The sequence below is a fragment of the Tachypleus tridentatus genome, chromosome 5 (genome assembly GCF_004210375.1).
Source record: "Tachypleus tridentatus isolate NWPU-2018 chromosome 5, ASM421037v1, whole genome shotgun sequence".
NCBI classification, from domain to species: Eukaryota; Metazoa; Arthropoda; class Merostomata; order Xiphosura; family Limulidae; genus Tachypleus; species Tachypleus tridentatus.
The window spans coordinates 28,040,743-28,058,921 of NC_134829.1; the positions used below are offsets into that span (position 1 = coordinate 28,040,743).

Consider the following 18,179-nt stretch of genomic DNA (forward strand, 5'->3'; position numbering starts at 1 on the left):
CTTGACCTAGAATCAATCCCCCAATTGGAAAATTATGGGGCTGAGACTGTAAAACTGACTCTTACAAACATTGCCCCACTCAGGTTAGCAGACACTAACCTTTACCTCTGATTGTTAAAATCCACCACAGTTTCTTTCAGGTACGAGTTTGGTACTAATTAAGTGGAATTTTCAAATTTAGACCATTTGTTGTTTGTTTTTTTAATTTCGCGCAAACCTACAGGAGTGCTATCTGCGCTAGCTATCTCTAATTTAGCAGTGTAAGATTAGAGGGAAGGCAGCTAGTCATCACAACTCACCGCCAACTCTTGGGCTACTCTTTTACCAACGAAAAGTGGGATTGAGCGTAAAATCATCATGCTCTCACGGCTGAAAGGGCGAGCATATTTGATGTGATGGGGATTCGAACTCGCGACCCTCTGATTTTAAGTGGAGTGCCTTAATCATCTGGCTATACCGGGCGTAAGTTAGACCATACAGATTTTATTTTACTTCTTCACTGGTACACTCACAGTCTGCATTTCATACATCTTGAACTATACTTTGTAGTAAAGCAACATTAAAAGGATATTTAGTAAACTGTGTGTTCACTAAATATTTAAATCTGCTTGTTCTTAAATATTACATTTACAACCAAACAAAGCACTGAGTACATCAAGTGCATATCTATTATAATATGTAAACTACTATCTATGGAGTTTATTTAATTCTGATAATTTTACCAACTCACTAAACATTTCACTAATTCAAACAAAATATCTTGCACTATACTTGACAGAAGTAGTCTCCCAGGTACAGGCATAGTGTGAGTCTCTTCACTGTTTTTGTTATTCTCTTGAATATCCACTACCTGTTAAATCTTTCACTGTTGAAATTGAAATAATATATCATTACTATTTATGAAAATAATAGATGTAATATACATTTAAACAATACGTCATAAATCAGTATTCAGATTGAACCTCGTATCACAAGGTTTTAGCATCTTGGCCAAATTCTTTGTTTCCATATAATACGTTGCTTAACAGCTGTATTCTTTTTGTAATTGATCTATTCGTTTTATACAACATTTATGTGTTACTTTATATAATGTTCTCACGTGCACTTAAGGCCAAACACACATATATTTTTATTTAGGTGTACTGCTATACAATATATATTTTGTTGTTAAACGTTGTTACATAAACTAATTGCTTAAGTCAGACTGCTTTCATCTCCTTTGCTATTTACTTTGGCAACCTTTTGGGTTTACATCACGCAGGCTACATTTCGATGATGTGGTACAGTAATGTGCTGCTATCTATGAGCCATTAAACTTATATTGATATAAATATAGCCAGGAGAAATATAACTGCTTCACTATTAGATAAATGACTTTCTGTTCTTATTCTCTGGTGAAGCTAATTCACTAGAATTTTATTGGTAACGTGAATGCAGCTATGTGCTTTCAAGTGCATCTTGGCTGCTGTAACTCATATATCAATGAAATCACTCACTGAATCATAAGATGAGGTCCTGTTTAGTGAGATAAGTGCAGCTTTTGTGCCACTGGCACATACTAACGTCACATATAATCTGAACTGAGGTATATTCGTTCCTTTTGCTGTCTTTTCATAACATACAGATCTTCTATCACATGATGGCCATTCCTAGTTTTTGATGTGTAATCTTGTGTGCTACAGCTAACACAGACTTTAACCAATCTGAATAGTTCTTGTAAACATCGTAGTACATCCAATGTAGAGGGGATGATCATATATCCCATCTACAACGAGCAAGACTTTCAATCAATGTAGACGGGATGATCATATATCCCATCTACAACGAGCAAGACTTTCGACCTGAATATGAGAATATTGGCGAATAATTATCATGATGTACAATAAGTGTTCATTCTAATTAGTTTGATTGTTATTGATAAACGTAGCAAGCATACACATGGAAATTCTGTATTACCCACTCCTTTATACCATCAGATTGAGGTCATCAGACAAAACACAGATTTTCCCCAACAGTTAAAAAAACTAGCTGTTAAAGGTAGCTTCTTAACCCGCAAACATCTATTCCGGTGCTCCAAATGGAGCTATTCAGTACTTCACAAATGCATAAGCTACCGACTATGCTGATATATTAACCTATGCATATGGCCATGAGCATAAAAAGGTGACTTTGTTTCACCATTAAAATTGGACCAGCAGTATTCAGGGCTATTTTCTATAGAGGGAGACCAACAGTTCTCTGCTGGAATTTACTTTGTTTAAGTTGGCTTTTCTCTGGGTAGTACTCAACATATAGGTTCACACCAGTGCTAAATATCTCGACTCTAATGCGGTCACGAACTAATGTTAACTCAAGTACGGGAAACAACTTGTTGACCTCAAGTCTTTGTGTTATGCAAAGTCTGTGAAATATCTTGCGTCAGAAACACCATCCGTAATGCAGGCTGAGAACAACGCCTTGATGATCGATAATAATGGTATATACATACCTTACTGCACTCCTAACAGCTCGTTTAAGTGCAATATGCTACTTACATCTACACTATGTTCCTCAATCTGAGATGGTTGTGTTTATCTTTCTGCACAAGAAACAACATTCATGTTAGATCCTGGCTTTTCATCCAGCCCATCCACTAATGTTGTATGTATTGTAACCACTATAGCAGAAATGGTTTCAACTCCTATACACCTTCTCGGATTAGGACATTAAAACGAACCAATAGGGTCTCAGCATGCAGTGAGACAATCCATCAACTATTCTCCAGTGTACTGTCATCACTTCCAAATTTTTAACGTTCATCAACCATTTGAATTATGCATGGTTCATTCGAACACACTTCATTTCCAATATCACAAGCATCGGTATACAACAAAAACTCATAGCCCTATTGTGATACTTAAACAGTGTAACACTTGATCATATTTCTTACATTATCTTAAGCAACCAAACGTTTTAATCTTCATAACTTTCATAATTTGCTTTATTTGCACTGTTTTTCTTCTCATTCGATGATAATTTTAGGGACTTACAATGTTAAAATCCGTGGTTAGACCCCCTGTGGTATTTTGAGTGTGGTTAGCTTATTATGTAAGTTTGCCTTAAAACAAACACATTTCACACTTGAAATTTGCCTGCTTGGCCATTAATTTCGTCATTGAAAAATAAATTAATTATAAAATTATATTTTTATTAAAATTTTGCACTTCCATCCCGTAGTGACACAGTGGCATGTCTACGGACTTATAACGCTGGAGACCGGGTTTCAATACTCGTGGTGGGCAAGCAACAAACAACTCTTTGTTTATCTCTCTGTGCTTAGCTACAAACAAATACATACATTTTTTTTTCTTAAGGTAAATTACATAGTTTTTATTTTCGAGAAGCTTCAAAAATACACCAAATTTATATGTTTGTTTTTAGCTAAGCACAAAACTATACAGTGGGATATCTATGCTCTACCAACCACGGGTATCGAAACCCGACTTATAGCGTTGTAAGTGCGCAGACATATCACTGTGCAAAAATTTATATTTTGCTTGAAATCATTTTAGCCACTTTGTCCATAAATTTCGTTTTAAACAACAAAACCAACACTACAGTGATAATGTAAATTCTAAATATTAAAAACAAGAACTAGCATAAAATTTTCTCTCGCTTTACATTTTTATGGACGAGTATTCAATACTCGTTAATTGACAGTTTGAATACGCCGAAATTTCGTATAACATTTTTATATATATTCTTTTTTAAATACCTCATATTTTTATTGTACTTGAAGCTGCCTGACTGTAATGTTAAAGATACAAAACGTAATCAATGTTTGTTTTTTTTTAAATCCAAAATCAGATAAAAATTACCGAAAAACATTTTGGTTATATATTTTATATCTAATTTACTGAAAAGCAACTACATGATCAGTAAATAAATTTTTAAAATAAACAACTTTAAATTCATCATATTTATTTTACAATTATTATCTTGGACACCACAATTTGTTGTATTAATAGTTTTGTTACAAATAATCATGATTATTTTTATCTAATATTAATATTATTAATCCCGTTTGTTTCGTTTTTCCACAGAGCTACACAATGGGCTATTTGAATTTTGTCCATTACTGAGAATTGAAATTCGGATTTTGGCAGTATAAGTCACTCAGTGTGGTATGTTTGCGTACTTGTAACGCTGAAAATACGGTTTCAATGCTACAAACTTAACTACAAACGAACGAAGCCGCTGTTAAACTATTTCCGATTGACTTCCACATCAGCACTGTGATACAGAAATACCAATTATTTGTCATAACAACCAATATCAAACACTCTGATTGGCTCTACCCTGATATAGGTCTAGGTGAATACTTGGTTAATAGAATAAAACTACTTGAGTCACGTGATAAAAACGATTAACCCACGTGCCTACTGAGAGGATGTTGGGCTTTGTGCGTGAAGACAATAGTAGCATATTGTTCGTAATTGACGAACATTGTAGAAAGAGGAACAATCGCGAGTTATTGGTGTTGATATTATTAACATTAGAATATACATGTACATGTTGTAGCGAGTATATTTTGTTATAAACAAATTTATAGTATAAAACATAGTGGTTAAGTTATACACTCTCAGTTTCATCCAGCAAGCAACGTTAATGTAATAAACAATAATACTTGACTGTGTTTCTGGTAAACTTTACCTTAGTTACTAAGGTTTAAAGACAATGGAATGTTGTTCATTTCATTCCCAAGGCTTAACGAATATCCCTTTTTGTGTGGTTGTTGATATTCTAGCAAGAGAAGCAAGGTCTTTAGAAGTGTCATGTAGTTATGAAGATATTGGAGAAACTGTAGAGGAGTTAAGTAGGGAATTACACAAATTATCTAGTAGTCCTAAACGATATACGGAACACAAATGTTCTCGAAAAGGACTTAATGGAAATGTTTGCAGGATTTATCCTTCAGCGTGGAAGGATGCAGCTTCTTTGGTATCGTTTCTGTTCAGCTGGAAAGTCCGGCTTTGTTCAGGTGATATTGGAAATTTAAGCTCAAATTTGGAAAGCAAAAAAAATCTTCCAGAAGAAGAGATAAAATCTCTATTAGAGAAGGTTTTGCAGTGGTAAGTAAAAAACATTATCAGATTTGGAGGCTTAATATCTTGAAGTTACAATGTTCAGTTGAATTAATAACCTGAGATTATTTGGTATTTTTTTAGGATATCAATGCAAGATTTGTGTTCCTGTTGGCTTTGGCTCTTTAATAATTCAATTACCATTGGTAAGTACATTTATAGTGTAGAAAGCTAACATTATTTATAAATGCTTTAAAAGGAATTAAATCAGTAACTTCAGACTGTTGAGGTAATATAAATAGCATCACAACTACAACTATATGTATTGTATTCCAGCTGGCCATGATACTAGTACTAGGCAGAATGATTTTCCAGCATTAGATATAGTAGGATTGGGGGGGGACATATAGTTATAGTTTTCATGTTTGCTCTCACTGATAAGTTTGTAAAGTTATTAAATTTCTAAAACAATTTTTGATATATAATCTGTATTGCTGGATTCTGTGATTTAGTTTTAGAGATAAGTTTAATGAAATGAAATCAGAAGAATGTTGTGCTTGCATGTAATTAACTCTTGTATGTTAATTAAAACCTGTGTAAAATTTCATAATGAACTAGACAGCTTCTATCTTAACACTTAAGTAAAAATAACAAGTATTTCATTTATAAATACATGCACACTGATTAATAAACAGTTAAGGTTACTGGTGAGGTTACGTATAAGATGTTCAGAGCATAAGGATGTGAAAGTCCAGTAAGTTGTGTTGATCTTAATGATTAAAATGGATGTGAACCTGTGTTAGCAGCTTGCTGGGATGAACTTAAAACTAGAAACCAAACATTTATTTAGTATAATTCAGTATGCTTGGTTAGATATCTATCAAAATGTGTTTTTTATCATTTTTAAATGAGTATTATATGTTGTATGTCTTGACCTGAAGAAACCCTGTTGTAAAGTGGAATATAAAAGGATAATTAGCAAGTTAGGTTTTTAAAGAAATTGTTGCACAAATTATTTTAGTGTGACTGGGAAGTAGGAAACATAGCTTACAATTGAGTGGATGTAAATAATGTGGGTTTGTTTTTGAACCTTTTTTCTGCATTATTATGTTAACAGTTTGGATAGATATGGAAGTAGTAATGTTTTCAAATTAATATTTTAAGTAAAGCTAATTCTGTGGATACTGTTTTTTGTTTTTTTAATAAAGAAGAAAGAGTCTTTATGACTGATCATTGCAGTGTTGGATTCATGGGTGGTGGTGGTGGCTAACCACTCCTTTTTTTATATTGTTTAAAACAATTGTCACAAGCTGCCACTGCAGTGAGGTGGAAAACAAGTTTCAGTAGTGACAAGTGTTAAGTGTTAGATATGGAGGGTGAAAATTTGAAAGATACTTACTTCTTGTATGAGGTAGTTTGGTGTTGTGAAAAAAGTGTATGCAGTCTTGCTTTTTATGACTTGAAAATATGTGGGTGGAATATTAGTACCAGTTTTCCAACTGATTTTGCTACTGGGTTTACTTTGGTGCACAGCTGTTGATACTGTGACACGATGCCATAGTAGGATCACTTTCACATATTCTTGCAAGGTTATTAACATTCCAAACTATTATTTGTTGTTAAATTATTTAAAAAAAATAAAAAGAGTACTTATAATTATCATATTAGGGTGATACCTAGAAGTGTCATGATAGCAAATGACTTTTGCATTACCTAATATAGACTTTAATTTCTTTGCAATGTGAAGAGTATTCAGATATTAAAAGTATTATGTTGAGGTTTTCTGAAAGAAATAAACCTAATTGAAAACCTCACAACATATTTTTTTAATTTTATACCATTTTGTCTTTTTTACAAATACAGTGATATAATTTTTAATGTATAAATATCCATATATTGCTATTATTGACATTGACTAGTTAGTTTTGAACCTGTGTCTCATTATATGTTATTTTACTTTGTGTCTTCTAGTTATTATTTTTCATTATTCCAAGACTTTATTTTCCTTTTTTGTAATTTGTTTACTTTTCCGGTCTAACGTAATCAGTGTGAATTTTTTGTGTAGTTTATTATCAATTTTCATGAGTTTAATAATTATTTTAGAAGGAGAATAAAAATGACTCATTAAACACTAATAGTTGTAATGTTTTATTTATCCAACATGCTTATTAAACTATACATGTAATGTATATATTTGCTGTTATTATAGCAGTCTGTTTTTACCAATACAATGGTACCTTGGTTCTCGAACTTAATCTGTTCCAGAAGGCTGTTTGAAAACCGAATCAATTTTTCCCATAAGAAATACTGTAAATTAAATTAATCCATTACAGACCTCCAAAAATTATGCATTATGAAGCATTTTAAGTAAAATTATTGCTTATTAATATCTGTTTAATAATACTTACATGCATAAAGTCAACCACAAAAACTATAAACACAATAAAAAAACAATAAATGAAAATTTAACTGCACTTTACCTGTGCTGAGGAGAGCTGATGGCATAAGTGAAAGGTGGTGAAGAACGTGGAAAGTAGGAGGGTTATTATTGTTTGGAAGGGGAGTTACCTTCCATAAAAACGTCAGGTAACTCTCCTTCTGGGGTTCTTTCTCTTTTCTGTCTCTTTGCACTGCTACAACCTGCTTGAGACTCACTGGACCTATTTCTCACTAAAAACTTGTCTAATGAGGTTTGTTTCTGCCTGGCATCATCCCCATGTATCACCACACTATGTATGTCACTTCTCTTCCTAAATTTTTCAAACCACTCCCTACTAGCCTTAAAGGCATCACTTGTATTAGCACTCATTCCAGGGGTGTTTTTCAGGAGGTCAGCATGCAACTGCTTTGCTTTCTCACAAATAATGGTTTCAGAAATGCTGCCACCAGCTAACTGTTTTTCGTTTACCCAAATCAACAACAGTTTTTCTACCTCTTCCATTGTGTGTGATCTTTGTTTCGTAAGCATTGTCACTCCTTTTGCAACACCAGTTCCTTTTATGACCTATTTATTTTTTTAGTGTGGTGCAGACTGTAGACTTTGCCATACCAAACTGTGTAGCAAGGTCAGACATCGCGAACACCACTCTCATACTTTGCTATGAGATCTTTTTTCACCTCTATTGTGGCTCTAACAACTTTTCTTTTTGGTTTGCTGCTTTCATTATCCTTCTTTGACCCCATGGTGGCTTATTTTTAATCAGGATATTTAGAAAAACAACAACAACAACAAAAAGAAAAATGAGAACATTCACAGCAGATTTCAGCTGGGGTGTGGACTGAGCGACAGGTGAGGGTAAAATGTTTTGGGCAAGTTTGATGTGGGTCAAAAATGGTCTAAGGGTCATTTGGGTCATCAGTCAGGTTATTTCAGGGGTTTGGGCCACGACAGCGGGAACCGAGACATTTTTTTCTCAAACAATATGTTTGAAAACCAAATTGTTCGAGGAGTCGTTTGAGAACCGAGGTACCACTGTATTATATTAGTATCATGAAAGTTTTTACTAACACACTAATACTAATACTTGATTTTGTAAGATTTTCATCAAACTAACTTTTTGATGAATGTATTTTTATGTTGTTTTTATCAGCAATGGATTTGCCAGCAGAGAGAAGAGAAATGAACAAGGTTGTCCACAAGAATATTCTTCAATATTTTAAGAACAGAAAACAAGTAAAACTATGTCCAAGTGTTTTAAGAGAGATACAGGTAAGTTTTAATACTATTGGATAAAAATGCTTGAATATAACATTGATTATTTTATTTAGTAAAATTCACTTATAGGCTTATGTAAATATAGTTGTAAACTGACACAAAATATAAAATCTAAAATTTACAACAGATTGTCATAAAAATATTATTATTTGTTTTGTTGAAAGTGTTGTAATGGTATGAATACCAAGCAGAGAATGTCTGGATTTGAACATGATTTTAATTAAATTAATATCTGGTCAAAGTTGAGGATTTGATTTGTTACCTTTTATTTTCTCTTCACTTTGGGACCCTCTTTATGGGTTGGAAATAGTATATATCATATTTCAAGTAAGCATATTATGGTGTTTCATAGGACATAAATAATTTTTGCTTATTTTTAAAATTATAAACATTGATATTGAAATATTTCTCATTTCTTATTGCATGTTTAATTTTTTAGTTTTTAATAATTACTCTAAAATTTAATTAATAATTGTGTTCTTTTTTTAAGGTTGGTTGTGTAAGTTAGAAGTTTTATAAGCTTAAATTTTGATAGATTATAATTTGAAAGAATGTATACAAATTTCTTACACAATAATATATTTATTTGATCATACCTATATAAACAAAACAAGTGTTAACCATGGTAAACTTTTTTAACTGTAGAGTTACCAATTGGTTCCAAATAGGTTTCATCAGTCTTTTAAACACATTTTTCTGAATTGTTTATGTTCAAATCTGCTTTTTGGGTTCATGACATTATTGGTTACAGGGCCTTTAAGTCTTTAATGACATATGAGTCAACAAAAAAATGTTAATAAATACCATCAACATTGTAATTCATTCCACTATCTTGTAGTGGAGTTTCACACGTATTTTATTTAGAAAGTGAGTGATTTCACCTAAAATTGCTTTACATGATTTGATATGTGAACCCTTACTATTAATGGACATTGTAAAGTGAAGTTAGTTATATCAGAGTTAAATAAAATGTTAAGATATTCTGATATGAAAATCTAAAATAAATAAATTCCCTTCCAATTGCTTAGAGAAATCTCTCAAAAATGTTTATTCCAAAAGAAGACATAGTTTAACATTTTGGTTTGAGCTTTTCATATAAATATTATGTTAGTCCTAGAAAGATATGCCATTAGGCTTTACATTGCATTTAGTATGGACAGTATTAATAAACTGATAAATTAAAACATTTGAAAGAAACTGTAAAGGTTGAGTTGTTATTGCAAGTCCTAGGGGGCTAAACCTCAAACTGTGCTTGTAGGACAATTGTATGGTATGCAAGAAGTCTTGGAAATGTAAGGAAATATGAAATTGGGAAAAATTACCTCATTGGATTCCATCACCTGGTTCAGTTGATTGAACATGACATTCTTAATCCCAGGGAAACAGGTTCAAGCTCAGTAGCAGTAATAAAGACAATGGTACAAAAATACAATGGGGGGAAAAAAAGAAGAGACAAAATTTCACAAACAGGTAAAAAAGTAAAAGAAAAAAGTCCTGTATTTTAGGAATGGTATAAAATGAAAAGTTCCAAAATAAGCATTTTACTTTTTATTATCACATACATGTGTAAACCTTGTAAGACAGAAAATTGCACAGATGGGTAAAACATGTCTTATATTTTAGGAATGGTATAGAATGACCAATTCCAAGATAAGCATTTTATGTTTTTATTATGAGATGTACATTATTCTTCAGAATGAAATAAAAGTCTTAGAACTTTTTGATCATACCTTGAAGATGGCAGGAAGTCTTCAATTGTTATGTGACTAAGTTCTGCTTTCACATTATTATGGATGGTTTGAATGTCATTGAATCTCTTTCTTTTCAACTTAATTTTGATTTTTTGAAAAAAAAATTACACAGCCTTACTTAAGCAGTCATCACCAAAGGCAGTTCTTAACATTTCAAGGATTTCTGTTCCTTCTTTACCATTTTTCACACAAAACTTGATGCAAACACATTGCTCTTCTGTTCTGTCCATTCTTATTACGACAGGGGCAAGAGATACGTCTGTCTTTGAAAACGTTTTACACAACACAGGTATAAGGTCTGAAGAATAGGCTTGTTCGTGGAGTAGATAACTATTTGTACTTTGTACACACCTCAGTGAAGCTAACTGCCTCTGTACTGGTACCTGTAACAAAAAAAGCCCTAGAACTTTATGATCAGACCTCATACATAAATTATCATTATATAAATTAATAGTTATTGATACTCTTATACAAAATAGTTTTTGACTTTTTTACTTGTTTATGTAATTTTCTTTGTGTAATTTTCAATTGACTATTTTCATGTCTTTTTTTACTTAGATTCAGCTTAAACTACTACATAATAGTACAATTGTTTCATGAGTCATTTAAGGAATCAGAAGATAATTTTGATAGGTATTACACAAAGTTGAATGACACTGTAGGTAGTACCACTTGTCAGATGAACTTGTTTCTTTGCTAGGGTTTGTTTTTTTCTGCTTGTAAGCTTCATATCTGGTAAAGCATGTAGAGATGCTCGGTCAATTAGAACCTTGTTAACCTCAAGATTCTTTTAAATAAGGGAAATTATAATTATATTATTATTAATCCCTGAAATATGGAACTACAGTTTTCCTGAAATATGATAAAATTATGTACAGCAAATAATTTCAGAATAAGGAGTACAGGATTGTATTTTGTATGTACCAGGATGTGTTGCTACTAGGCTTAACTGATGTGTGGTCAGCTATTCGTCTTCAGTCTAGAGCTACTTTAAGCATAACCCTAGATCATCTCTCAGTGGATGAAAGTCTTCAACTTTATTTTGAGTTAGTTAAGGTGAGTAACTGAGTGTTGTGCTTGATATATATCTTACATTTCTAATTTAGATTGTTCGGTTAATGTTAGTAATTTCAGTGTATCCAACAGTTACTTGTTTTTGTTTCTTGGTAGGTGACTATCTCTCTTTGATATTACTATACTATTGTTCTGTCATTGGTGGGTTCTTAAATGTTATCTAGTGAAGATAATTTGTTATGTAGTTTATATAGCAATTGTACATTATTTTATTTCCTCTTTTTATTATTCTACAAGCTTGAACACTTATATGCTGTTTCATAAGTTGTAGGCCTATGTTATAAATGACATTCAAATCTCTCTAACAATACTAGGATTAGTACAAATTTAACATAACTTAGTATATAAGTATGACAGGTAAAACAGATTCAAGTACACTGCTTCACTCTTAACTAGAAACATCTCTCTATCATCAAATAACTCTACCTACTATATTTTTTCACTATCTTTTAATTCTCTACTCTTAAAATAACTATTATATACTTGTAATTTAGGGTCAAATGCCCTAGAACATTTGACACTAAATTGTTAGACCTTTCTAAGGCCTAGCCAACAAACAAATTGCAACAAAATAATGTAACATACAATATATTAAAGCAGGTGTGGAGTTCTGTCAGTACCACTAATACTGAGTACTGGAATTTATTTTTAAGGCTGTTCTCATACTGGGATTTATTTGAGTTGGTTTGTAATTTTTTTATGTTTACACATAGTTTAAAAAAAAAACAGGCCCACTTCACCCCTCTGAGTACCTTTCCTTTTTTGAGAATTTCACTCTTTTATTAAATCATGAAATTATTGAATAGATGACTAAGATTAAATTGGTGTAGTGCACACTAGAGTACTGATATTATAATTTCACTAAAGATGATTTATTTACAGTGAAAAAACTTTCATTTATTACCTTTAATAATGTTTGAAATACAAAAGGTTAACATTTGTTTGAGTATGGTTTTTAAACAGTGTAAGCCACCAAATGATGCTGTAGTGCTATGAACAAAAAATATAACGGTTTGTGACAGTTTGATGTACTTATTTAAAGAATGTTTTCGTGTCTAAATAGATTACTTGCTTTTAGGTTTGTCAAAATCCAGACCACAAATGGCAAACACTAGCTGGTGCTGTTGAGGGTAAGCTGATTTAATGGAAATGGCATTTACATGTAAAACTTTACAATTTCTGTCTTAAATATAGGTTACACCAAGGTCAACCTTTATAATGGTTATGACAGTTTTAAGCTTTGAATTTTAATTAAGGCACCAGTGACCTGAAAATATTACTAAACCAAAGTCTATAGGAACAGGGGGAGGATTACAAGTACTCAAGTTAAAAAGAATTGGGTCATTCCATGCCAAATCATCCAGGGGGCTGCAGGTGACCCCCACAGAATGCCTTGAAAAAATTCACGTGCTCATCTACCCATATAATGAAAAATTGCCAAAGATTAGATCAATATCTCTAATAGTTTCCAATTTACAGCCCTGGAAAATTTAATTAATTGTTTTTTATTTTTGGCAAATTCATTTTCGGGCAACTTTGGCTGCTTAAAGCTGTAAGAGTAATGGCGGTAGAAGGCTGAAATTTGCTACACTGATTGAATTAATCCCACAGAATTCAAAAATGGTCTCATACCAAGTTTATCTCTCTTAGGATTTTCATAGTGAGGCTGTAAAATCACCTGAAAACACAAAATTGTAAAAAACATTGGTTTATATAATAAGCTATAGCTCTAAGACTTAATATGATACAAAGCTGAGTTTGTTTTTTTTCAAATTTCCTATAACATTATCAGTTGATAAATTGGCAGTTGCTGTAATTAAAAGCCTGTTAGATCTCCTGTAAAAAAATTTATCTGCATGCAACATTTTATGATTTAGCTAAAAATAGCCCTACTTCAGGCCACAGTTTGACCATGTCACCAGTTATTCAGCCTTTTCAGATTTTTACCATATATTCTTACACATCTGAATATGATCTACAAAAAAAAATCAAGGTGTTTAACCTACTTTTTGAGTTATATTTTTTAAAGCATCCTCTGACCATATGTGTTTTATTTAAAAAAATTCAGTTCAGGTGTGTTACTGTGTGCAAATATATTCAAACAATTTTGTAAAATACCTGTCAGAATTTTATGAATCCCACTGAAATATTCTAACCAGCATTTTACAATGTTAAATAATGAAGTTGTAAGAAACAAGAAAGAATCAATTCATTTCTGAACAAGTTTATTGGCATAACTAGTTAGATCACATGGCAATGCAAATGTATTGTGTATGCATTACAGTTATGTAGATATGGCTGAGTTGAAGATTCATAATATAATAAATACAAAGGTAAATCAGACATAAAAAGCACAGTGCTACAACAGGGGATAACTGAGAAAGATTATAGTAACCCAAACTAAAATAATCATGACAATTAAATGTTTCAAAAACTGCTTTGGCAATAAATTAGTCTTAACAACATCAAATAAACATTGCTTTGTTCAGAAAGCTTGAATAAATTTTTGAAATTTGAGTTTGATTATGTTGAGATCACTTTGACTTAGAAAATAGTGGTGAGCACTACTGCCTTGCACAGTAGGTGCACTTATCAGACAAAGAATATGTTGGAAAGTAACCCAGCTTTCATCTCTACGTGACCTTGCAGGCCATGAGAACAGTTCTTTTCTTGATTTCTTCATAAATGACATCAACACATTGGAATGTTCATCTGATCTACCTTTTATGTTTCCCACATACCATTCTTGATTGTATAAGCATGCCACATATTTCCCTGGCTGATAATTGTCATTGCTATCATTAGACCCTATTTGAGCTGCTGCAGCATCACTTTCACTGTTACTACCAACAGTTACAACTGTGTACACATCATCATCTGATAACCTTCTCATATACAATTTGTTGGTAGAATAAAGCTATGATGTGACCTAATACCTGCCACAGTTTTGTGTTTTTGAAAGTGCTCAAGTAAAACAAATGTTACAATTATGCAGGATTGATTCTTGATTTACAAGAAAGAACTGAATGCCCTGAATGTGGTCCTTTGCCCAATGGTACATATCAGAGACACTTAAAAGTTGATTATTTATAGGCAATTAAAGGTTTGCACGAGCCACCAGCCTCTTCACCGTACCCCCAACTCCACTGCATGGAATTTTCCCATGACTGGTGTAAAAAAAATGCCATTCAGCAGACAACTGATAATATTCAAAATGGTAGCAAAGATTTGCAAGATGTTTAACATTCTTGTACTATGAGATCTAATAGACTTTTAATTACAACAATTGCTGATTTATCAACTGATATGTTATAGGAAATTTGAAAACAAAATTCAGCTTTGTATCATATTAAGTCTTAGAGCTGTGGCTTATTAAATAAACCAATGTTTTTTAAGATTTTGGGTTTTCAGGTGATTTTACAGCCTCACTATGAAAATCCTAAGAGAGATAAATTTGGTTTGAGACCATTTTTGAATTCTGTGATATTAATTCAGTCAGTGTAGCAAATTTCAGCCTTCTACCACCATTACTCTTGCAGCTTTAAGCAGCCAAAGTTACCTGAAAATGAATATGCCAAAAATTTAAAAAAATTAATTAAATTTTACAGGGCTGTAAATCAGAAACTATTAGAGATATTGATTTAATCTTTGGCAATTTTTCATTATATGGGTAGATGAGCACATGTGAATTTTTTCAAGGCATTCTGATTGGGTCACCTGGAAAATTTTCCAAAATCTGAATGATTTGACATGGAATGACCCAATTACAAAGTGAGCTTGAAGTCTTGTGGGCTATGGTGGACCACAGGATAGATCTTGAAGCCAGTGTTTCTCATGTCTTCCTGTTAGAAAGGTCAGGGACAGTAATGAGCAGAACAGAAGCTGAGTCATCCTCAGTTTTTTAATGTTGGAGTGCCAAAAATTTGTTTCTGTCTGTTTTTTTTGTGCATAATTACTAATGATAAAATCATAAAAAAGATAATATTAAGGAAAAGCATTGTAAGTTTGATAATTTTAAGTGAGTTATTATAATGGGAGAGTTGGAGTGTTATAGAAGGTGAAAAGAGTTAGGCAAACAGGAAATTGGGAATTTGAAAAGGGTATATGATCTAAGTCAAATATCCTCTGGAAAGGTAATAATTTTGCTCCTAACCAGTTGGTTAGACAATTAGTAAGTCTTATGTGAAGAAATATGTGACCCTGCTGAAAAAAAATGGACAACTATATTTATATTTAAATAATAGGAGAATGTTGATTAGGGACTTCAACAGCCTTTTGATGAGAAGGATGGTGGATGGTGAATCAGTGATGATATTTTGCTCTTCAAAAACATGTCTTAATTTTGCAGTTCACCAAATAGGTATTCCACCCTATTTGGCTGACAAAACTATTTGGTTAACTGAGAAATTAATAGGTATACCACCCTACTTGGGTATTTCATGTTGATCCTATTGATGTTAACAAGGATGATAATGCTTAAACCAGTAGCAACTTCCACTTTATCTGTAATCTTAAGCTACATGTTTTCCTAAATACATGTCTAAAATGTAAAGGTTATTTAAAACAAAAACACATTTTTCACAATATTTATATTATTAGCTTGATATTTCAATGTTTAACAATAATATACTTACTATTATAAATATATACCATATTTCAAATGACCTTACTTATACTAAGAATAAGAATTTCACTTATTTTTATCAACATTTCTTCCTTTAAAACATAATAAATATGTATTTACTCAATTATGTAATTGTCTGGTCACCTAATGTTTCTGTTTTGAAGGTTTTGTCTCTGAAATACTTCCATTTAAATACCTATTATATATTGCTTATGTAAGACCCTTTGAGACTTCAAGATTCCAGTAATTTTTTATAATATTTTTCTTGTACTCATTTCTTATAATGACCATTTTGTCTAATCTTATAAAAATCTAAACAATTCCCCATTTGTTCATTGAGAAAAAAATGTTCAAAAACATTTACCACTTAAATCCTTCTTTTGCTTCTAACCAGTAAGTATTCTATGTGATCCTGGCAAAAAGTAACTGCAGTTAGGTTTCATACAAAATAACTCTATTGTTAAGGCACGTACGTCATTATTAGAATGTTCCTATTCTGAAAGCCACTTTTTATTCATACACAAGTACCCTTAATCTGATAAAGAATTGGTATTGTTGTTTTTGTACCATATTTCTTTTGAGAAGACATGAAAAGAATAGAGAAAAATAAATGCTATTTAACACAGTAAACTTTAAGCCAATTGAGTTATTTTTAAACTTGTTTCTCTTTTGCAACAATGAGTTTTTTAATACAAAGGAGTTATAGTTAGTCAAATTTTATAAGTAATTTCTTTTTCTAACTGGTAATTTTTATTCTTTATTGGTAGCCATAACTGTATTTCTTCAGAAGTTTCAGAAGGCTGGAAAAATATCAGTAGAAGAAGAAAAAAGCACTGAGACTTCAAGTGATACCTTTCTTTTGGTTAGTTAATACATAATGTTTACTATACTATTTCTTTTAACATAAGTTAGTATTTCATAATATTATGTTTATATCTTTGATGAACAGAATCCCACTTGAAATAAAAATGTATCTTAGAATGGCTGGTATGGGTATTATCTCTTTCATTGCTTAGCAAACAACAATTGAACATTTCTGGTGTGTTATTTCAGTTGTGGGTTTAATTATCTTGTTGTAATAGCATAAGAATTTACTTTGTGTATATTTTACAGTGTTTACAATAAAACTATATTGCTTAATTTATTATAATAATAATTTCAAGTTTCCATTATTAGTAGAAAATTGACGCTGTGAAAAGTGAATGAAAATGAATAACTTCAACTATTACTAAACTAACATCCAAGGTATCATATAAGGAAAAATATTTTTATAGTTTTGTAAGGTAAAGAAATCCCTGTAGGTTGTACTTAAATCTAGTAGACTTAAGTTGCATGTTTTGTTGTCAACAAAATGTGAATAAAATTTCTGAATGTGTGTCACCTCGTAACTCTCTATTCTCCAACCTTTCACGTGATATACTGTGCAGTTTTCAGAGGATCTTACACAACTCTACTTTCCTGCAATGTGTAAAGTGCATAAACAAATTTTTAGTCACATTTTGTTAAAACCATGAGCTCAAAGTTGACAAAGAAGGTCTTTTGGTGGTGTTCTTAAAATTCTGTAAACTCCTGAGAAAACAAACATTTCTCTCTGCAATAATTTTATTTATTACAATAAGTAAGACTACAAAGTATGATTTTAGCTTGAGATATTTTTAAAAATACATTGCAATGAAAGTAAGTATCTGTTATTTAAAATTTGTATTAGGTCATGAAGTAAAGATTATTAAAAAGGTTTCTAAGGTCTTGGAAGACCTCCAGCTGATAAAAGTATGTTAACTTCTGATCTGTAGGACAGTACAGTTTAGGAGTTGTGCCACTATTTATTGTATGAGAAAATATGGATAAGTTTGGTAAAATTTTCACATTGCATATTGTTTCTTTTACTTATAGAGACATAGATATGTTTGCTTTCCATACTTAAACAATTTCCAGGCTTTAGATAATGTACA

The 18,179-nt window shown here is 31.7% G+C and overlaps 1 protein-coding gene across 3 annotated transcripts in view; it reads left to right on the plus strand.

Annotated features, from left to right (window-relative positions):
* The first annotated feature begins 4,416 nt into the window (after window positions 1-4,416).
* LOC143250806 (uncharacterized) overlaps window positions 4,417-18,179 on the plus strand; it is a 57,177-nt gene continuing 43,414 nt past the window's right edge. For 2 of the 3 annotated variants that reach the window (XM_076501827.1, XM_076501829.1), the window contains exons 1-6: window positions 4,418-5,111; window positions 5,208-5,269; window positions 8,654-8,772; window positions 11,457-11,585; window positions 12,682-12,733; window positions 16,995-17,089. In XM_076501827.1, the coding sequence (XP_076357942.1) occupies window positions 4,717-5,111; window positions 5,208-5,269; window positions 8,654-8,772; window positions 11,457-11,585; window positions 12,682-12,733; window positions 16,995-17,089 (852 nt within the window). In that variant the 5' untranslated portion in view covers window positions 4,418-4,716. Of the gene's footprint in view, window positions 5,112-5,207; window positions 5,270-8,653; window positions 8,773-11,456; window positions 11,586-12,681; window positions 12,734-16,994; window positions 17,090-18,179 lie in introns of all 3 variants that reach the window. The other variant, XM_076501828.1, reaches the window with a different exon arrangement.